The 22,458-nt window shown below is 54.3% G+C and overlaps 1 protein-coding gene across 3 annotated transcripts in view; it reads right to left on the bottom strand.

The window, feature by feature from the left end:
• Positions 1 to 364: 364 nt before the first annotated feature.
• The window catches only part of USP10 (ubiquitin specific peptidase 10), a 69,613-nt gene continuing 47,519 nt past the window's right edge, over positions 365 to 22,458 (bottom strand). For 2 of the 3 annotated variants that reach the window (XM_047846199.1, XM_047846200.1), the window contains 10 exons: positions 17,563 to 17,654; positions 16,930 to 17,039; positions 16,462 to 16,517; positions 16,031 to 16,134; positions 13,314 to 13,413; positions 12,383 to 12,560; positions 9,337 to 9,502; positions 5,957 to 6,101; positions 4,768 to 4,833; positions 365 to 1,395 (listed from right to left, as the gene is read on the bottom strand). In XM_047846199.1, the coding sequence (XP_047702155.1) occupies positions 1,208 to 1,395; positions 4,768 to 4,833; positions 5,957 to 6,101; positions 9,337 to 9,502; positions 12,383 to 12,560; positions 13,314 to 13,413; positions 16,031 to 16,134; positions 16,462 to 16,517; positions 16,930 to 17,039; positions 17,563 to 17,654 (1,205 nt within the window). In that variant the 3' untranslated portion in view covers positions 365 to 1,207. The remainder of the gene's footprint in view (positions 1,396 to 4,767; positions 4,834 to 5,956; positions 6,102 to 9,336; positions 9,503 to 12,382; positions 12,561 to 13,313; positions 13,414 to 16,030; positions 16,135 to 16,461; positions 16,518 to 16,929; positions 17,040 to 17,562; positions 17,655 to 22,458) is intronic. The other variant, XM_047846201.1, reaches the window with a different exon arrangement.

Below are 22,458 nucleotides of genomic sequence, written 5' to 3'. Positions count from 1 at the left end.
TTCTGCCCGGGAAGGGCTTCCTGTCCCCAACCCAAGGGCGGTGTCCGAAGTGCTGCTAAGATGCCCCAGCAGCACGGTGTTCAGCCGTGTGTGACGTAAGCCCACTGCTCTGGGGATGCTGACTGCGCTGGGGACAGGAACGAGGAACGGAGGAGAGTCACCTCCCTTTTCTGCTATCGGAAGATTCAAAAACTCCATCCCCCCAAATCGCTAGTTAGTGGCGTTGGCGACACTAAGCGGGCACGACCCGAGCCTTGGTTCGGCTGGCTGGAGGGCCCGCCGTGATTCTGGGGGAGCCCGCGGGCCCACGGGAGCGCCGGCGACCGGAAGTGGCGAGAGCAGTCAAAGAAACACCGTGCACAGCTTTAAACCAACTTTGTGATTTTTATTGGTGGGGGACAACTTCTGTAGTCCTAGAGATCACTAAACTGTGTACAATTAGAGACGCAGCATCACAGAAGAGCAGACGGCAGAATTGAACAGAGCGACTGAAGGAAAGATCCGTCGTCATGATTTTGCCCATTTTTCATTATGTGTACACAGAAGCATGAACGCAACGTGAAATCTTTTAATGGCAATAAAGTTTACAACCACCCACCTACGTGGGCTAACGTCTTAACTCCGGGTATCTGATCTGCAATGCATACGTAAGCAGCTTTTCATCGCACGATTACTAACACGTATCTTTCCGGTGAGGAACCAGCAACTTATTTTTCGTATTTATGTTTCTTTTAGAAGTAAGAACTATGTCTCCTCTGATAACTGGCTCGTTTTTATCGTTTATCAAAAACTAGAGGGTGGGGAAGGAAAGTGTGACGGATTAAAAAATTTACTCCTTAAGGAAAGATAAAATTCATTTTCACAAATTTACAAGTGTCGCTGGTGCAGGATTTATTCTACTAAGCAATTAGACTGCGAATCGAATGCAAGTTCCCCCTTCTCACTCAGGAATCGGCATTATTTCAGAAACACGGGTTCTGTGTATTTTCTCAAATCGAGTGACGGTCTGTTTCAACCAAATGATTCGGATCTGGAAGGCAGGCGGCAACGTGAACTGTTGCGCACAAGCCCCGAGGCGTCTGCTCTCCGTTCTAGCCCGTTCTGCCAAGGACGAAGAGGCTCCCCCTAGAGAGCCACTAAAGACGGGAAGGAAGTCAGAGGGAGTCGGCGTCTGCAAGCGGGCGGCGGGCACACGGCGCGCAGGCGGCTACAGCAGGTCCACGCGGCGGTAATACAGGAGGTAGGCTGTGCGTTCGGCAGTGGGCTTCACCACCTGGTACTGGTTCACCACCTTGACCGTCTGGTCATCGATGCGCAGCCAGCCGTTCAGACCGATCTGGAAGACGTCCGTGGTGTAGTGGCCGCCCGTCGCGCTGCTGCCGTGATGGTAGACCACTGTAAGAGAGGCCCGGCGCCCGGTGAGACCAGCGGGGCGGGGCGGGGCGGGGCGGGGCACGGCAGCCCGCCACGCCCCCCACGCGCGCCACGCCCCCACGCGCGCCACGCCCCCCACGCGCGCCAAGCCTGCCTGACCCCCCACAGAGCCACCTCGCGGGACACACCTTTCCGAGGCGCGTGGGGCAGAGATGCCACCACAAAGAGCAACGTCATGTAATCCAAAACCCTCAGCGACGCGCGAGAAAGTCACACTCGGACACCTTAACGACACACTCGGGACGTTCAAGGCCTCGCGGAGGAGTCGCCGGCCGGGCAGGGCTGTCCCACAAGCCAGCCCTCCCGGCGAGGACGGCCCACCGCTGAAGAGAGCACGCGGGGACCTAGCGCCAAAGACCCCCCCCCCAGCCCCCACGGAACCGGTAGCACTGACGGACCTCCAGAAATGCCACCCAGACCCCCAAACGCTCATGCTCTCGATCCAGCCCATCCCCTTCTAGACCGTTCTAAAGAGATCTGAACCTCCGACAAAGATTTGGTAAGAGTGAAAAAGCAAGGAAACGTCAAGAGCCGTGCACGGTAAGAGGAACAGGCTGAGAGCACGGCGATGTAGGAATATGCCGGTGTTACGTGGAAAATGGACAGTTCTAGGTTTTCTGTGACATCACGAGTGACCGCGCCGGCCCCAAGAGGGACAAACAGCAGGATGTCATGTGGGCAGAACGGGTGGGGTCCCCACCGAAATGGCACCTAGTCATTACTCTTTCTTCTTTTATGCTTAAACGAAGCTTTTCACTTAAAAAAATTGTGTAATCCAATCAAGAAGCCTTTGGTCAAAGGCCTAAAACAAACACAACCAACCACTGGAAGACGCAGTGAAGTCCCCTGAAGACACCAAGGGCCCCCGTCTTCCCCCCACGATGGGGAGGAGGGCCGGGCCGCAGGCAGGAGCCGGGGCGAGGGAGACGCCTCCCGAGGACAGGGGGCTGGCAAGGCGGCCGGGCGAGCTCGTGCCACCACCAGTGCAGAGGAACAAGACTCGGCTGGTGGCAGGGTGGCTGGGCCCTGGCGGCAGCGGTCACTCCAGCAGAGGGACGACCCTGTCCGGACCCCGTGGCCGAGGTCGTGGCTGGTGGGATGACAGTCCCCCCGGCAAAGGAGCCTCCGTGCTGGAGGCGCAGGGGACGCCCTTGCCAGCCACGTGACAAACACGGCTGGTGCCCTGGGGACAGAAGACCGCAGGAGGCCCCGGCAGGACACCAGCGGTGGGATCGGCACACACGGCAGGTCGCACCCATCAAAAGGCCATCGAGGACGTGGAAGAGGCTTGACATGGCCCGTCCCCCAGACCCCAAACCCACTTTAGGGCTTTCGTCCTGGATTTTCACCTCCAAGACACGTCTGGGGCAAGAGTTTTGATCGAGTGACCAAGTCAGTGGGATTTAAGGAGCTGTGGGTTTGTGTTTCCTGCAGGCCCCTCCCGTTCTAACACTTCAAGAGAAAGCACTCCACACGCGTTGTGGTGCCCTCAGCAGCACTCGGGGGCTGACACGGCACGTCAGGGCTCCGGGCGAGTCCCCCTGACTGAACGGGACCGGCCAGCACTTCTCGAACGTGCTCTCCGGGTCCCGCGGTCAGAACCATTTGTGCCAAGTGCTTCCTTACATTCCTGGCAGACCGGGAAAAGTCCAACTGATCCAATCTAGTGCCCTTATTTCTGAAGTGAGAAGCCATGAGAGGATTTGGGAACGCAGGGGAGCCCCAGGGCAGACGCCGGGCCACAGCCGGCAGGCAGAGCGGGACCACACCGGGGCTCCCCGAGCAGGAGAGACGGGGATTCCCGTCCTTGCCCCAGGTCGGCGGCCTCCCCCTGCAGCGGCCCCAGGCGGGGGAGGGCAGCAGGGAGACAGCAGGGCTGACCTTCATCTCCCCCTGGGGCCTCGGGGCCCAGCTCCGGACTCGGGCCCGCCGCTACGGCCTCTCTGGTCCCAGAGGCAGGTGGCAGAGTTTCCACGACAAGGCAGGGCTGGAAAGGGGTGGGGACACCCCAGGAGCGCAGGGCCCCCCTGCCTGGGGAGGGGCTGTGATCAGCTGACGTGGGGGAGAAGAGAAAGTCAAAGGCACAGCCTGGCAGGAAGAGCAAGGTGACCGGGCCCAAGCCCTCCTGGTGACGCACGGGGACCTGACCCGCGCTCCCTGGGGGACAACCAACTTTCTAAACAGGCAGGACGGATGGACGGAGGGTAGGAGGGTGAAGACCGGCCACACCACTGCGGGCCAGAGCGGGGCGTGTGTCCCAAACAAGAATTCGGGTTTCTTGTTTTATAAAACGGGGACACCACCACCCGCCTCGCAGGACAGCTGTGAGGAATAAATGAGATACCACGAAAAAGGCACCGAGTAGAAATGTTCACTAAACACGTGTCAGTAAATGGGAACTTAGTTTAAATTACACGCAGACGGAGCAAGGCCAACACAAAAGGAAGGATAACGAAGAAGCTAGGAAATTCTGGTAAAAACGGCCAGCAAGCACACGCAGCTGTTGCAAACAGCAACCAGCACAAGCACAGAGCCTCAAAGGCCCAGAAGACTCTGGCTACAAAAGAGGAAGGAGGAGCGGGAGGACGGACAGACAGTATTAGACAAACTGGGGCCGCAGGAAGCTCTGGGCCGAGAGAACAGGGGTCTCGGGGACCCGGCCCCCCGGGCGCCACCGTCCCCGCGCAGGGGCCACAACCGCAGCAGGAAAGGTCCCGTCTGCAAACCGCTAGCCCGGCAGGCGGCCTCCGACCCGATCCTCTGACTCACGGACAGAACTGATGTCCGTGAGAGACACCAGCTAAACACCGAATCCCGGTGAAAGACGTGGGTTTAACCAGAAAGCCACATACTTTAGCAAAACACCTCCTCTTGGGGGTGGTCAGAGACACTGGATGTGTGCAGGCTGCTGGAGGCAGCTTTGTCCCAGGGCCCGCCGCCAGCCTCAGCATTCCCAGGAGGGCCCAGTCCTTGGGTCGCATTTCTCTGCCCCTCTGCTCCCTTTCACTTCTCACCATCCCGCCCATAGTCAATCGTTTGTGAGGCCTGAGCTATGAGCGTCGCCATTTCTCGGGTGCCTGCAGCCACCACTCTGCAAGACAGGGTCTTAAGACGGATTCAGCTTAGAGCCAAAAGGATATTCTGTCAAATCCAAGCACCAACGTCAGGTCAAACGCACATTTTCAAAAGAAAACAGAGTCCCCTTATAGAGTCCAGGGGTTACCAGCAGAGACACTCTTCTCTATGCGAAGTGCTACTGTGGCAAAATTGGGCCTGGGTATTAAACGTCTTTGTCAGTGCTTTAGTAAGTGAATAACGTACAGATTTACTTACCTGCAAATAGCCTATAGGTTCTGTGGCATTTAAAATTCTTATTTTTAACCCCTGGAGAAAGCAGTTCTGAAAAACAAAACATCGACAGCTGCAATCTGTAAAAAAGCACTTATAGAGAGGCTCAGGGTGACAGAGACGAAGAGGTGCCGACAGCCCCGCTCACATGCGCCCCCTGGCAGACCAGGAAAACAAAACAAACTCCAGGCCTCCCTGGGCGCAAGCGCTGCCCAGGAGGGAAACCGGCTGTGCGACGCGGGAGCGCCGGGACCCGGCAGCCAGTCCGTTAAGAAACAGGGGAGATACACTGAGCCTGTTAAGCTCATGCCAGAAACCCCTTAAAAGCAGACATGCTAAAAAACGGAAAAGAAAGCCGCCCACTTAGAAACAAAACGGCCCGGGGACACTAAGAGTTCAAACGTTTTACAGGCCAGGGAGGCCGCAAAAGTTCCATTATGTAAGAGTAAGACGGTCCCTCCAAAGAGGCACTGTCCCCCTGCGGGAACGGCTCCCCGCAGATGGACCCTTCCGGGAGCCGCTCGCCACCGGCTTCTCCCCACCCCCACCCTTGACCCAAGCCAGGGCCTCTGGTCCCCGCTCATCTCGTTTCTCTTTCTGGAAAGCACTTCAGGTGGCAGCTGACACGAAGACACGCGTAACAAGCAAGACAACACGAGCTTGCTTTCATCAAAACGCGTTGAAGCTGAGGGGGCCCGGTTACCTGACGGAGACTCGGGGCGGACAGGGTGCCACAAACCTGACACGTGTCATTGCAACCGGAGGTCGGAGGAACGCCCAGGGGCCTATGGGAAACGTCCCTTCACTTCACTAAAAAAGTCCATTTAACAGGCCAGGACGTGCGATTCTCAACGTTTATGAAGAAAACCGCTTTGGCCCACTGATCCACAAGGTATTTCCAGAAAGACGATGCTCATCTTAATGGACAAAATCTCCTCCGGTTTTACAATCTAGTAAGATCATACGGTTTATTCACTTTTTGCCTTTATCTTTCAAGAGCTACCCTGGTGCCAATTTGAGCATCAAAATCCGTTACAAATCGAGAAATGTAAAACCAAACCGTCACGAGAGAGAACCTCCTGACTCCGGCATCTCGCGGAAACGCCGGGCGCCAAGCGCCCGGCCTCCCGGGGGAGCCGGCACCACGCACGCGGTCTCCGTCCGTGGCCACTACCTTTGCTGATCTCCAGGTCCACAGGGTACTCGACGCTCTTGACGAGCTTCTGACACCCGCCGGTCTTCTCGTAAACAAACCGCTTCAGGTGCAGCACGAGCACGGGAGGGAGCTTCTCCAGAGTCACCCTTCGACTTATCTCCACCTAGGGCACAGAGCAGAGCAGGACGCGCGTCCCTCACTCCACGCGGCAGACGCCACGTCCGTCCCCCAAGAACCCCCTCCGGGAGCCGACGGCCTGCGGCTCCGCGGCCCCGTTCCCCGCTCGGCCGGGTCAGGGGAGCGTCTGAGGATCTAACGTCCCGCCAAGAGGTCTCGCGAGAGCCACCCGCACCCACACTCCCCGCGGGAAAGCGCACACGTGCCTGCAGACACGGCGGCACGGGACGCCACGGCTCCGCGGGCCCAAGCGTGAACTCCGCGGCAGGAAGCCCTGCTCTGGCGTCGGTTAAGCATCAGACTTCCGGTCGGGTCACGCTCTCACGGTCTGTGAGGTCGAGCCCGCATCGGGTGAGCCCCGCTTCTCTCTCTCTCTCTCCACCTCTGTCCCTCATGAGATTCTCTCTGCCCCTCGCTCGCTCGTCCTCTCGCTCTCAAAAAAAACAAAAACCTGTTCTGTGACATGAATGGCAAATTGGCACAAAAATTAACAGCTAACGCGGCAGTGGCACCTCGCATTATGTACGTATTAGCGTGCTTTTTAGTAACTCACACCGAAGCCAAAGTGTTTCTCGAATTAGGTGTTCTACGTAACCCAAAAGCTATCTCTTGTAACCATTAGCTTCGCAGGTTTGTTTTATCAATTTACACGTCTCTCATCTGCTTCCACAGTGTCCAATGAATGCTGCGCTTCATTAAAAATGCATCCTTGCCAACAATGCCTATTACCTTTATTTGCTGTTCTTTATAATTATAAACTCTCGGATGCTCCCTGTATTTAGATGAAGAATCCTTTTGGTCGAAATGCCCGTTCGGGTGACCGTCGGAAAGAGAACAGCGGAAGCGAACTGTATGGCAACGTTCAGAAGACCGTACGTGCATCTGGGCAGAGGTGTCCTAATGGGCGCCCGGCTTCCCACTCAGGCTCAGATCCCAGGCGGGGAACCACCCGACCCGCCTCTGGATGCTCATCGCGGGTCCGGAGCCCGGTGTCTCCGTACCCGACGAGGATGCGCAAGCGATCGGAAAGCGTGGCTACGGCCCAAGGGCAAGAGACCGAGGTTGCGGCAAGAGGACTCCAGCGTCCCCGCGCGTGAACCGAGGGCTGGGCGAATGCATCTCGGGGACGCTCTCCAGCCAGGGACCTAGGACTCTGACCTCAGACTTTCGGGCAGCTCACTAAGTGGCTAATCGGACATTCTTCCGTGTATTTTGCGTTTCCACACAAACTTGACGCACTCTTCTTCACGCAACAAAACCAGACCCGTTCCGCACAGCAAGTATTTTCTATAGTCCTATTTTCCCATGGGCCTTCGTCAAGTGGTCCCACAGCAAAATGAATCTCGTGACCTTAAAACACAGTAACGTCAAACTCAGTATTTTAAAAAGTCCGTTCAAGGGGCGCCTGGGTGGCGCAGTCGGTTAAGCGTCCGACTTCAGCCAGGTCACGATCTCGCGGTCCGTGAGTTCGAGCCCCGCGTCGGGCTCTGGGCTGATGGCTCAGAGCCTGGAGCCTGCTTCGGATTCTGTGTCTCCCTCTCTCTCTCTGCCCCTCGCCCGTTCATGCTCTGTCTCTCTCTGTCCCAAAAATAAATAAACGTTAAAAAAAAAAAAAAAATTTAAAAAAAAAAAAAAAAAAGTCCGTTCAAAGAAAACACATTCCAGAAAATGTGATACTTGCTCTTTCCGGATATCCCCGCCCCATACGAACCGTCCAAGATCTCCCTTTCTCAAACGTCTGCTTTTCGGAGAGTTTTCGCTCTTCTCGGTAACATGCCACCGCCATCACCGAGCCGGGACACGCAGCGTGTTGCTTCTTCCTCTTCGAGGCTCTGCCAAAGGGCCTCTTTTTTCCTGGGTCCTTCTCCCCGCTCCCCCCAGCCATCTGGAATAAACCATCTTTCTTCTCACATCCCCTACCTCGATCTCATCTGCACCCTCCTGACGTGCACGCGTCACCACAGCAGGAACAAGAGAGGAAAAGACGCGTGAGGGGGCGGGGGCTAGGTCTGCAGGATGAGTGGCCACCAACCCCTACAGGTGGCCGCGGGAGAGCGAGCGAGAGAGGCGCTGGGGGGTGGGGGTGGGGGTGGGCAGGACGGCGACTCCACCTCTGGAGCCGCGGCTGCCACACAACGAGCCAAGTACACGGCTCAGCCACACCAACCCACCTCCTGAAAACAAATACCCACTTTCTCTCTCATTAAGTTGCACCGCCAGACTCGGCTGATTCACTTAAGCCAAGCGCCGAGATTCTGTCTCTCGCTCCTACCGCTTTTCTTTTTTAAACAAAATCGCCCGTGGGAAGCAAGTCAGAAAACACGGTGGAGGATCAGGCCAAACTACGTGCCCATCTCCCAAGAGGAGGCTTGACCGGTCCAGGCGGGAGGCCCCAGGGGAACCGCAGGCGCCCAGGTGCTCCTCTGCTCTGCTCCCCGTGCGCCTTCAGCCACCACAGCCTCATTGAGTCACGCTCCCCAGGGATACTACGAGCTGTCCAGACAGGTGCCGCCCGTAACTAGCCTGAGTCCATCTGTCACGTTTCTCTGAATTCACCAACCCCGAGATCACCAGCACGGTCTCGGCAGCGGAGACGACACCCTCCTCAGCCCCGGAGTGGAAACAGCGGCCGCTGGCACATCTGGACCCCAGGCACCAGGAAGCGCTCCGGGAGCAAACACTCCAGCTCTCTCCTGACTCGGCTGACAGGTACCCCGCACGAAGCCATCTGCCTCTCTGACTCCCGAACACTGAAGACTCAAAGACTTTCCTCCTGTCCACATCCGATTAAAGACTAACACACAGGAAAACAGCTACTTTCTAATTGTTTTTGATCTCCTGGAAGACCTACGACCAAATGCTAAATAGACGTGTTTGGAACCTCTTTTCTGCCCTGCCTAAGCTCATGAAATTATGCTTTGTGACGTCAGAAGCCGCTCGGCCTCTGTTCGACGTGGTGCTGACTTTACGGTACCGCGATCGCACTAGCAAAGTTACACAGCTCAGGACAGACGCTCCCGACGACCGTCACCCTGGGCTACGTGAAGTGGTGTCAGGACCAGCCGTTTCAGCCGTCCCGTTCTAAACACGTGGAAACTTTCCGTGTGAAACAGTGAAGCAAGGGGCCTGAGAGGCAGAGCGCGGACCCACTTGCGCCACGTGCTCTTTCCACCAGACCGGGGCGCCTCGGCACACACGTTCAAGACCAACTATGGCTGTACCTCTTGTTTGGTCTTTGTGGTATAACCCTGGACAGATTCTCTCGCCACCAGGCTCTCCAATGCGTCCTGGACCGTACGTATCTTGTCAGACTGGATGTCCAGCTGCAGCGTGAAGAAGGGCTGCAAAGTGGCGGATTCTCTGGAACTCTGCTGGTAGACCACAGACCTGCGGGTTGGAAGACACGACCAGACAACTGTGACACAACGCTCCTTCCCGCCTTCCCTCAAGATCACCCAGCAGCAGAAGAGGGATTAACGCGGGGAACGAGATTTCTCAGGACCGCTCTCAGAAGGCCAGAGAGGGAAAAGAGCCACCAATGTACCGAATTTAAAAATAATCAGGCGGGAAAAACAAATAAATAAAATAAAATAATGACACCAACTATTGGCGGGAAAAAATAATCAGGCGGGAAAAATAAATAAAATAAAATAAAATAAAATAAAATAAAATAAAATAAAATAAAATAAAATAAAATAAAATAAAATAAAATAAAATAAAATAAAATAAAATAAAATAAAATAAAATAAAATAAAATAAAATAAAATAAAATAAAATAAAATAAAATAAAATAAAATAAAATAAAAAAATAAAATAAAGACACCAACTATTGGCGGGAAGAGAAAAATAATAATAATCAGGCTGAATACCACCTCCTGAGTATTTCTAAGCAAAAGCCCACCAGTTCAGCGGATCGCGTTCCCAGCGCAAGCACACTGGAAGAAAACCTACTTCATCTTCCAAATTCCTTCCCTTCCACTCCACACTTTATTTAATGCACCAGTTAGTAACTGCCCTAATCCCGCCATGGCCTCAAAATGCTGACACTTCTCATCTTCGTAAAGTATCAGAGCCATTCTAATAAAATAGAGGAAACCCCAAGGTAAACAATATTTTTAATGGCATTTTTCCCCTATAAAAATGACTTACAAAAGAGAAGCAGGGTGTGTCTAACAAAAACTAAGCTAACATTCCAGGAAACAAGGCTACCTACCACCCTCAAGAAGAAGGGTGCCAGTTCAACCTTGTTTTCTTAGCTGGTTTTTCATTTCATTTTTCTCTGAGTTTCTCTGAGTAAAACTTGTGTGCTCAGCCCATCTCCCGTTTAGCCCCGGCAGGGAAACATTCCAGGCGCGCAAGGAGAATTCTGCTTCTGCAGCCTGAGTGACCCAGTTTACGAAAGGAATCAGATGGGTGCCTGGGGGTTCAGGCTTTGCAGAGCAGGTGCCCCCAAGAGCGAACTAAACGCTCCTCCGCCTCGGGCTTCACGTCCACACGCGCTCCCCTGCCACATGGACCAGGAAGCATCTTTGTGCTCCCTCCGAGGGCACAGACTCGAGAGCCACGGCCGTTCCCCTGGTTCCAAGAGCAACGGGGGAGGGCGGTCATTAAAACTGGTGGCGGAATCAAGAAGCGGTCCTCCGGACTCCAACGGCCTCGATTTTATTCAAGGCTCCGAACGGGCGGGGGGAAAAGGGTGAAGAAAGGTGACGGTTTCTCCAGGGGGAGTGAAAACCCACCCAAGGAAGGTGGATTTGCAAAGAAGACCACACTTCATGATGGCTACCACACACACGGAAGTTCCTAAATTTTAAGAAATCATTCCCACCTTTGCTCTGTTAGTTCTCCAAAGTATCAACAAGCCGTTTCAACACTTAAAAAGCCCTCCAAGGCCAGGGCCAGAGGTCCTGCACGGCAGGGCCGTGCACGCCGAGCTAGAATTTCCTCCAAATCGGATGCTGGTTATTCTCAAACAAATGTGAGATCTTGGGGTACGCCGGCCTCAGGAGCCTTGCACGTTCCACCTACGCGCGCACACACGGTGCTGTCACACCCACTGGGCTGGCCCAAGAGCACGGACATCAGGCTGCCGGTCTCACGCAGAGCCAAAGGCACAAGATGGCCTTCTCCCAGTGCCGTGCCTGACCTGGATCCCAGCTTCCCTTCCCGAAACAGCCCAGCCCAAGGAATCATATCCGCAACACCAAGTCACAGGGGCAGCAGTCCCCAGGGTACACCTGACCACAAGGCTGACGTGGAGACGTCACAACGGAAGGGGGCCCGGCGGCTCTAGCGCACAGTGGGGAGCCCAGAAAGGACGCGTTCAAGGGGACAAGGCGGCACGACTGGCTTCTGGATCCGGCGCGGCACAGCAGCACCGCCCGGGGCCGTGAAGGAGCCAGTGGACGTGCGGGGGTTGCATCAGCCTCGCTGAAAGGGACTCGGCCTAAGCTGTGGGGCAGGGCGAGCCCGAACTGACTCTGCCTGCCTCTGCCTCGGACAGGGTGTCACTTCTTCTGGATGCACGGCATTCGGGACAAGCAAAGGCTGCGTCTCACTACGAACCCCCCCCCTCGTAGGTTCCAACGCCAGGCCGTCCGCGAGGAAACCCTGCTCCGGGGGCCCTTTGGGACTCTGGACGCTTGGGCCTCCCTGGAGCCGGCCCCAGCGCTCCTGAGTTCCACATCGAAGCGGCAACGAATGTCTGTCTCTAATGCACTCAGACAGAACTCTTCTAGAAGGAGGTCATTAAAGAGCAACGAGCATCTGGTTTATGGGAACTGGGCCAGAGGAGGGAACCCAGCCCTCCAGGAGGCCCCACGTCCCCCTTTATGTGAAAGTATCTCCCTCCACACTCCCTCACCTTTCTAGCTCACTCGGTTCCAGAGCCTAAATAAAATTCCTCCAGCCAGACACAGAATTTCTTCTCTTAACAGAACCTGCCTGCCAACTTAACAAGTCTTTCTCTTTCTACCTAGCTGTGAGCGGCTGGAGCGCTGACGGAGGGAGGAGTCAGGAGGGCAGCAGGGCCTGGGGGACGGCGGCAGTGCCCGGGGCCGAAGGGCCTTGGTGCCGGGCGAGAGCAGTGAAAGCACCCGGCAGGAGAGGCGCAGGGACGGCGGGGGACACAGAGCAGGCACAGGGGCTCGTTGAGGCAAAGCGTCGAGCCCAGAATTCCTCAGACACGTCTTACACCCTCCCCCTTCGGCCAGATGGCAAAACCCTGAGAGAGGCCAACACTACAGTATATTCCAGAAGAGCATAAACCTGATGTGTCCGCCAAAAATGCCAGTGATCGGGGTCTGAACAAACTCCGCCTGGCGCGTGACTGAAGTCTTGCTCCTGGGGCCCACTTGCTCCCACTCGTCCTCGCTGCCTTCGCCCGGCTCGTCCTGCTCGTCTTCGTGCACCGACGGGCTCCCGGGTCCGTTGGAAACAGTGACTTCTGAAAAGGAGACAGTCCGCTTAGGCCGCTCACGGCAACAACGACAGCAAAACAGCTTCCTTAAAAAAAGGTTCTCCGTAAGCCGCCTGCACGGAGTGAGCCTTCAAGGCGAAACCAAGGCGCGCTCTGCACAAAGAACAGAGGCGACAGGGACGGACGCCCGCCTGAATGCTGCTGGCATAAACCACCAAGGACGGCGCTCCTGGGACAGCCGGAGAGCCGTGAAGACAGACCGGAAGCCAGGCAGCACGGTGGGAGCGCGGCCCGTCTTCCTCACGTGCTAAGGGGCTTTGGTCACACAGGAGAGCACTCTCAGTCTCCGGACATGCGTGCTTTGGCCATTTTAGGGGCGAACTAAACTGTTACTTCCCACTTAATTTGTGTCACTCAGGAAATGCGTGCACACGCCGTGCGTGGGGACACAGAGAGAGAAAGCACGGCAGGACGTTAACGGGTACAGAATCCAGCGGCTGCACAGGTATTCACCAAACCATTCTCCCAGCTTTTCCGTATGTTTGATCGTTTTCCTCATTAAAAGCTGAACGAACAAAAGCAGAGGTGCTGGATGTACTCTGATTTACCCAGAGGGAGCATTTTCGGTGGTATAAAAAATTAGCAGCGTAGAGATAACCAGAGTCGCCCTGGTGAGAAAGTGACTCAAAGGGCCAACGATCTGGGGAGGAAGCGGCTCCGTGTACGAACACGCGACATCTGTTCAGAATTAATTCTTGGGGCCAACAGACCACGACCTACTTTGGTTACTGGGTGACAGAAGTTTCTTCAGGTTCAGCATTTCCTCATGAAGTCCATTTAGAATGAAGCCTAAATATTCCTCCGCGTCTTCTTGTCGACCCTGAAAAGGCCAGATAGGAACACGTTAATTTTAACTGATCACCACGCAAGGCCTGCAGGGAATACTGAGCCTGCATATTCAGACCAGGTCTCCTCTTCAATTTTTAACAAGACTTAATGTAAAGTGTTTCCAGAAATCATGTGACTTTTTTTTTTTTTAATTTCTTTTTACGTTTTTATTTTGAGACAGAGCGCGAGTGGGGGAGGGGCAGAGAGAGAGAGAGACAGACAGACAGACACAGAATCGGAAGCAGGCCCCAGGCTCCAAGCTGTCGGCACAGAGCCCGACGCGGGGCTTGAACCCACGAACCGTGAGATCATGACCTGAGCCGAAGCCGGACGCTTAACGGACGGATCCCCCCTAGGCGCCCTTCGCTGACTTCTTTGTGGGCTGAAACAGGTGGAGTGAGGGGGGCACAGGTGGGGGTGGGGGTGCAAAGTAAACCTTTATGTCTAAGTGTAGGATGAGGAGGAACTTCCATCTGTTACGTTTTCTCCGGCTTTTTGAAATTTTCTACAATAAATACACGTTACCCTCAGAACAAAACACTTATTGAAAAGTTGCTCTTCTGTGGACACGAAAGGGACGAACAAGCACTAGACACGAGGGCCCCCTCGTCTCACAACCCCAGGGGCCAAAGGTCACACTGTGGCTGTGAAGGGGAGTCCGGGCGGTCCTCCCGTTGGCAACGATGGGCAACTACAGGGGAAAGGACCCAAATCACACGTGAAAACCTCTCCTGATTCAAAGGCTCCGCTGACGGTTTTTTTTACGCACACACATCAGCAAATTCATCTCCAGACGAGTCACGCGACAGCCAGATATCTGTTTTATGATCTCAGGATGAGTTCGTATTTCCTTCTTTGGAGAAGGACCGCAGGGACCGAGGATTTCCGAACCCTTCTTTCAGCCTCTGGCGTACCCGCTCCAAACAGGACTCCAAACGGACGGCAGCCGTTGGGCGTGGAGCACGCTCTGTGTGTGCGGCAAAGGGCGGAAACCGGCACGGCTCGGAGGCACAAGGGTCAACGCGGCAGGCCTGACGTTCTCGGGAAGGGCCGCTTGCCGGGTCGGGTCGCTCCCTGGTTGGCATCTGGGAAGTGGGATTTGGGGAGGGTCCCCCCGCTCCAAGAACTGACAAGGGAATGTGCCTGAATCGTAAAACACGGTTTACGCTGAACACCCACTTTCCTTGTGCAGGTGTGGAATTCTGGTCTGCGCCGGGCAGAGGACGCCTGGGGACCCCGGGCACGGAGTCTCCAATGTGCTTCCCTAGCAGAGGGCATCTTTCCACGTGCTGTCGCACTCTGACGCCGAGGAATGAAGCGCGTTCTCTGTGACGCACCAGGACGCGAGTCTCCAGGTTTCCCGCACACCGGACGTCTCGTCTTGCCTTGTGTCCTCGTGCTGTCCTAACCCGATTGTGAGGATAACGGCTTCTGAGTCCTTCCGATAACGGCTGTGACTCACAGCCCTTCTGTCGGACCACCAAGCCTGAGGGTGGCATGGGGGACCCAACACAGCCAGGATGCACCTAACTTCAAAAGACACTTCCGTCCACGAACATAACCTCGGAGCCGGATGTCAGTGGGGCTTGGCCACGGGACGCCCCTGAACTTCACTGCTTTTCCTGGGCCGCCACCTGAACCGCCACCTGAACCGGGTGGCCCGCCTCGGCTTCTCAAGCATCTGCATTTGCATCTATCTTAGGACTTCTTTGCTGTTTCCTTAGATTGAATATCTAATTCCCCTACCGGACGGTGAGCTGTCTGCGGGCAGAGGGTGCAGCGTAATCTGCTTCTGCATTCCCACCATTCCGTACATTCCCGCCACCCTGGAAATGTCAATCTCCAACTGAAGGCGGAGAGGCACAGTTCGCGCCTTCGCCACCCCAGCCACTCACCCTCCGCAAAACAATGGCGCTTCAACACACTTTACTTAGCTTTAATGGAATTTTGGGGGGGGGGTGGTTTTTCTCTCTAAATAATCCCCATAAGTATCATTTCAATTGCTTGTATGGACTCATCACAGACTGTCAGGGAGGAAAGAAAGGCTCCAGTTAACTTTGCAGAAAGGGTATGCAATTCACTCTCGACAGCTGTCGGCGCCCTACGCGAGACCCCCTTGGCCCCTGGTCCCACGCCTTTAGTAGCAAAGTGTGTGACAAAAGATGCAGCTAAGAGAGTCAAGGAGCCGTGTGAGTGTGATGGAGACGCAGCTCTCCCGAATGCCGCCACGGTTCCGGGCCCCAGGACCACGCTCCACGTGAAAGGCCGTGCGGCGGTCAAGGAGCTGGCCGTGATGCCAGGCGCTGCATTTACGAGCTATGTGGCCTTGGAAAAGGATCGCCCTTTTCTCAAATGTAACAACGAGAGGACCGCAGGGGGCGAGGTCGGCTAAGGTACGGAAAAAACTTACAAGGGTGCTCGGTGCCCAGTAAGTGATGCACGCCCTGCCTCTGGTTACGAGGACGATCGTCGTATTTTTAAATTTCATTCAAGCAACTGACTCCACAACAAGCCTAGATCTACCGAACACCCACCAAATGGCAGCAATGCAAGTGCAAGGCGAGCACTGAACAAGCAGGGACCGGAGCTACGCGCGAGCAGGGCCAAACCTTTTCAGACAGGCTCGACTTGATCACCGTCAGGAGTCTGTAAATGTACGTAGGTTCAAAAGCAGCTCCAGGGCGGATATCCCTCACGATTTTATCCCCAAGAGCTGCAACGGAACAGGACACAGATTCTCGTCACTAAAACAGAGTCTTAACACGATGAAAGGCAACATCACCGGGGCACCCCGCCCCCGCACAGCCCCGCCCCCGCACAGCCCCGCCCCCGCACAGCCCCGCCCCCGCACAGCCCCGCCCCCGCACAGCCCCGCCCCCGCACAGCCCCGCCCCCCACGCGACGCTGAGAACAGCACAGGTGTAGCGCCGGTTATTTTAAAAACCTTTTCTTTGCGACAAGACCGAACGTATGAAATTTAGCCACCTGCCTCCCCAGCCGTCCGTACACAATGGCATCAGGAGGCCTCACCGCTACTCACCTTGTCTGGGTTTTGGAGGTACTGGCATATTAGTAAACTCATTCATTAGCCGAACACTAAACATGGGGGAGAAAAAGTTTAGTACATTTTTGTAAAAGACATCCTTTCACTAGAGACTCTCGATGGCTACTCAGAATATCAGTCAGTATGAAGGTGGCAAGTTTTTGGCAACTGATGCCAGAGCGGTGAGTGGTTCTTCCACCTTTTCTACGTAACTTCCCGAAGATCTTCAGGGACACACACTGGCAAGCACTAAACTGACATAAACAAATCTGAGGAACACAGGCAGTACTCCAATTGCATTTCTGGTTAGCTTCCACATAAAAACACAAACAGTGAATTTTAAAAAATTAAAAAATTAAAGGACTCGTCTGCAAGGAAGTAAGAACGTTGCTAAACTATTTGAATTTGAATTATCAGAGGCGAAACGACCCAGCCCCTGGACACATCTGGAGGCACCTTACTTACAAGCTATCTATCATGGGTGTCGACGTACAAGGCCTTTGCACTTTCGAATACAGAGGGATGAACTTCATCAGGTGATACATCGGAGGGCAGGCGACCAGTGCCTGCAGCGTCTAAGGAGTGGCAGTAAGGAAGCGTAAAGGAAATGAAACAGACACTCCAAACTTCTGAAAGGCACATTAAACACAAAGCATGTAAAACTAAGCCAAGGACACTGAAAGACTTACGTATGTAAACTTTCAAGGAATCGACCAAATAACCATAAGGACAACTGCCTTGCGATTTCCATGTAAGGCCTTACTCTGCAGTCAGTTTACGTACAAAAACTTGATTCGACCAAGATGTAGCAATTACAACGTTTCCAGCTGTAAGTGGACACGCTACCCTATTACTCGAGGCCATGCTAATGAAAATAAAACTGGCCTCATTCTGTCACTCACCGGTCAACAAATCATCTTTTTGGGGGGCAGGAAGAACTCTATCTTTTAAGCAAGGTAGGCAGACTAAGTAAGGAACCAAGTTTTCGGATTCAAAGTTGAAGGCAGAAGCCCCATGGCAGCTGAACTAAGTTAAATGCATCGGAGGAAGAGAACGCCGTGGTCCGCGGGCCTTGGAGACAGCATGTGAGAAGGATACAGCATTAATGTAGCACCAGTTTCCTTTATTGATCAGCCCCCGGGGTTGCAATGACACTGGTTTATGTATTAGGGTCACATTCTCCAGTAACTCTGAAAGAGTGAAGAAGCATATTTAAGAAGTTAACGACATCCAGTAAATAACAGTGAACGAAATTCCTACACTCTGGAGGAGCGTTAAAATCCCCCTCAAGAAAGTACATATCCAAGGAAAAGGCACACTGTGTTGAAGCTTCACGGGGCCCAATATCGTGTGCAATAACCAACGATTTAAAATTTTTAAAAATACTCTCCCCCCAAACACTAGGTTTGTTTATCTTTCCTGGGGATGCAACCAGGGAGCAGAGAACTATTTTAACAAGAAACAGAAACGGCTGAACTACATGGGTTACAGCGAACAGACCTGAGACACACAGGCTCCTCCCCGCACGCTGACAGCGAGGCAGGCCCCGCCAACGGCACAGTCCCTCGAACGCCAGCTACGGAGGAGTTCGAGTGCAGACGGGAGCCTCGTCCGGGGGAAGCCCCAGCAACTGCCACGGCACCCCACGCACCCCAACGGTGGGCGACCCATCACCGTCCAGGGAGGGGCGACACTCCTTTCTGAGACAGCGGTCTCACGTAGCGCAGTTCTACTCCTCACACAAGGCGTGTGCTCGAACGCCCTGGCTCCCGGCAGGAACACACCTCTCGGCAGATTCACCCTGACGTCACTCTTCTCTACGGCCGGCAGACAGACGGGATTGCCATCTTCACAGAACACTCGAGTGGTGCAATTAGACGCCTTAAGTAATTTTTTTCAGTAAAGTTTTAAAACAAGACAAAGCCTCCCCATGTCCCGTTACGAGTCTTGTACCGGTGAAGCCACAAGTCAAGGACACCTCTTACCCGGGCCAGCGCTCGATGACGTACAAGCGCCAAGGGGCTGCACTGAATCCTCAGCAATCCATCCCCCTTTCACCAGGAAGGAGACGGAGTCTCTAAACCCCCCGCCGGCCGGCCTGTGTCACTCGGGAGCTACGCGGCACAGCCGGTGCCTAAAAGCCACGATCTGCAGCCACACCGCTTCCTTTTAAATCGTGTCCCAGAAAAGAGAAAGGGAGTGAGCGTACGTGTGATGTCAGCACCCATCCAAGGCATCCAACAAAAGCAAGCTTTTTAATTCTACACCGCAGCTGGACTGGCAGGTCTCAGACTTGAGCTTTAAATGAGGAAATTAATGTGCACGGCTCTAACGTCCGCACACACCTATCCCCTCCCTCCTGGGACAGGAAATGTCCTCTTCCCTCTAACTGATGAAGCACAGTGAATGAGTTTCCCATTTACAAAAAGGAAAGCATCACAGGCTCCAGAAGACCTGTTCAACTAGTCTGGGCTGGCACAGCTCTCCGCTCTCTCCCCTACCTCGGGTGCAGCGCTGGGCGTCCGTGAGGACCGCGCCAGGTACAGAGCTGAGCCACGCGCGACAGGTGACGGCTCCCGGCAGAGACGGGACAGGGCGTGTGACAAGACACTGTGCCGCGGGGCTCAGCTGTACCGTTCGTTACTGTGCTCGCACCCGTCGGGGGGCCACCGCTATCCTGCTCACGTCACAGGCGAGAGAACAGAGGCCCAGAAGGTTAGGGAGCCGGCACGGCTGTGGCCTGAGCTGACGCGTCACCCGCGTCCGCACTGCCCCTCAGCAAGTACCGGGCTCCACGCCACGACCCTTTCACACAAAGGTTTCAGGGCTCACTTTCCCCACAGGCTTAAGATCTCCTCCTTAAAACAGAGCTGTGTGTGTGTTTGTGGCGTATTATCACGACGGTCCATACCTGTCAATGTGTGCCCCAGAACGGCAATTATTTAACATAATTATTCCATTAAAAATCTGTGCATTTACAAATGGGCATCCGTCCCAGATGAACGCTCTAGCAGAGGCACGACCCCTGTGAGTCTCTGCCACAGCAGCTTTACGTCTACGAACAATAATGCTGTTTCTGCCAAACCAGAAGACTCGGAATCAACCGCCTTCTCACCACCAGGACCTCTGCTAAATGACACGCTGCCGTTTGCTGAGCCCCGCCCGGGCACCGGGTCCTGGAAGCACAGAGGTGGCTGAGAGGTGGCCCTGCTGCAGGAGAGCTTGTAGACCAGCGAAAAGGGGACAACGGGGTAGGCTGAACCGAAGGCGGGTCGGCGGACGGGATGCTCGGCCAGATCCACAGACTGGACAACCCGTCAGGCGGCAGGGGGCCGAGGACAGCAAATGGCAGCTGGCACGGCAAGGTCTCCGGCCGGGGCCATGGTGCCTCCCACCCAGGGCAGGCTTCTTGTTGTTGCATACAGTGATGAGGTCACAAGCTCAGTTTCAGAGGTGTGGAAACGAGGTGCCCAGATTACACCAGTCGGCAGTGCACTCACACCCACAAGAGCAGCAAGTACCACATCTACACACACACACACACACACACACACACACACACACACAGGCCCACAGCTTGCACCTGGCACCAGACATCCTCAGCAGGAGTGATGTGTCAGGAGCGGAGCCCTAAGCACCACCCACATGTAAGAGGCAGCCCAAGAAGAACCTAGAAGGACGCGGGGGTTTGAATTAACAGTGGAGGCGGAGGCAGGCTCTAGGCCCCCGGGAAGGAGAGCCAGAGCGGAGCGGCCTGAAGCCTGCCTGAGGAGTGAGACAGGACTGGGGTGCTGAGGGGCTCACAGGACTGTGGAGGGAGGGAGCCAGGGAAGGAGCGACTCACCGCTATGCTATGCTGGGGAAAGAAAGGAAACAGCAGCCTCCATTTCTTTTGAGGATTGCAAGGAAGGAGCGGCTTCTAGGGAGGGGGGAGGGGCAAAGACAGAAGAGGGAGGTGGCTTAGGGACAGTAATTCTTGTTTAGCAAGACACGGAAGGAAAATGGAAAGAAAAGGACCAGAAGATCTGAAATTTCCCTCCCATGTTAACTTCCTTAACAGACTCAAAAACATGTTTGCAGACGGTCAAAAGTACTTTGAATTAATATCTTCTTAAATATAAAAAAAAAAAAAATCAACTCCACGCTCAAAAGGAAACAGGTGTGGGGCGCCTGGGTGGCTCAGTCAGTGAAGCGTCCAACTTCGGCTCAGGTCACGATCTCAAGGTTCATGAGTTCGAGCCCCAGGTCGGGCTCTGTGCTGACAGCTTGGATTCGGTGCCTCCCTCACTCTCTGCTCCTCCCCTGCTTATGTTTGCAACCGAGCCACGTGCCCAGAATAATCTGCATACCTGCAGGCTGAAACACTCCAGCCCTGTGCAGGCAGAGAATATACCCAATTTAAAGTTGACTATCAGCTGACTTCTTTCCAACACTGATCTGGGAAGCAGCAGGTACTGGCTGGACAGAAACCTTTAGTTTCTACATCGACCCTTCCCATTGGAAGCGACGCCAGCTTCGGGCCATTGCTCTCAGTTCACTTATTTTTTAAGGGAGGGGGAAAAAAAAAAAAGCAGTTTCACTGTTCGGCATCTACAACCTCAAATTCAAGTCTCTCAGCATCACCTAGTGGTTTGCTCAATGACTGCAAGTAACAGAACATTCCAAACAGCTATGTAGCCACAAAATGAACAGGGCAAAAACTCAAAGCACGTAATCTGGAACAAAAAGACACTCAGTACATTTACTAGAGGATGTACTGAACTAGCTTCAAGTCTTCAACATTCTTTACAAGAGCCTCTGGTACAATATTCAAACATTTGTCGATTAAGGTCTTTATGGTAGAACATACAGAGAAGAAACCATTCCAGACGTTCCACATTTTCCTTAATCATGACACTGCTGTTCTAGAACGTTCTCTACAGTGGCAAGTCTTACCCAAGCTAAAATAAAGTTACCATTCTGTCGTTAGCATCTTCCAGTGAGCCTAAACACCACTCTCGAAGGCGGGCTGACTGGAAGCAGTCTTCCCTGAAGGCACACTGCGTATCTCCACGGCAGGAGGCGCCATCACCCCCACCTAGTATCAGACAACCCCGTCACGCCGCTAACTGCTCTGCTGAGTCCTTCCCGTGTGGGTACCAGAGCTTCCTGGCCTCCTCGGTCCCGGCCTGATCTTGCCATCCCCACTGATTCCAGCACACCTCCTACTGGCCTCAGGCCCCACACCTCTCTGCAGACGATTGCTGTCTTTCTGCTAATAAGAGCGGACATCTGTTCCTTTCGTATCTTATTCTTCAGACAACGCTCAAGACAAGGCCAATCATCACTCACTGACCTAGAGAGTAGGTGGCATACAGAAAGTAACTATTAAGGGTAACGTGGGGGTGAAATAAACATCTGGAGACTAAAGTTGTTGGTTCCACTCAAGTTTGTTAGAAACGACCTGGCGGAGTTTGAGGGTCATCCTATCACACCGTTCAGAAAGCCTCCAGGCGCCCCTGCAAAGGAGACTCAAGGCACGAGTCCAGGAAGACAATGAGCAGACACCCAGAGTTCAAACCCTGACTCTGCCGCTCCATTCACTTCGCAGCCTGGAACAGAAGACTCCAGCCTCCCTTGTGGCAGAGTCGACAGGCTGCACCGTGCAAGGCCATGACAGGTGCCGACACGAGAGCACAACGGGTCTACAGAGACACCTAGCAGGATGGCAGGCGCTGATAATCCTTATTAGAATAGAAAGAAGGGTGGGGCTCCTGGGTGGCTAGTGGGTTAAGCGTCCGACTTCGGCTCGGGTCATGTTCTCACTGTTCGTGGGTTCGAGCCCCACGTCGGGCTCTGTGCTGACAGCTTGGAGCCTGGAGCCTGCTCCCGATTCTGGGTCTCCCTCTCTCTCTGCCCCTCCCCTGCTCGTGCTCGGTCTCTCTCTCTCAAAAATTAACAAACATTAAAAAACATATGTTTTTTTAAAAAAGAAAAGAAACAACTGATGTAGGC

Source organism: Prionailurus viverrinus, unplaced genomic scaffold (assembly GCF_022837055.1).
Source record: "Prionailurus viverrinus isolate Anna unplaced genomic scaffold, UM_Priviv_1.0 scaffold_38, whole genome shotgun sequence".
Classification (NCBI taxonomy): domain Eukaryota; kingdom Metazoa; phylum Chordata; class Mammalia; order Carnivora; family Felidae; genus Prionailurus; species Prionailurus viverrinus.
This window is presented reverse-complemented; position numbering and strand designations above follow the sequence as displayed.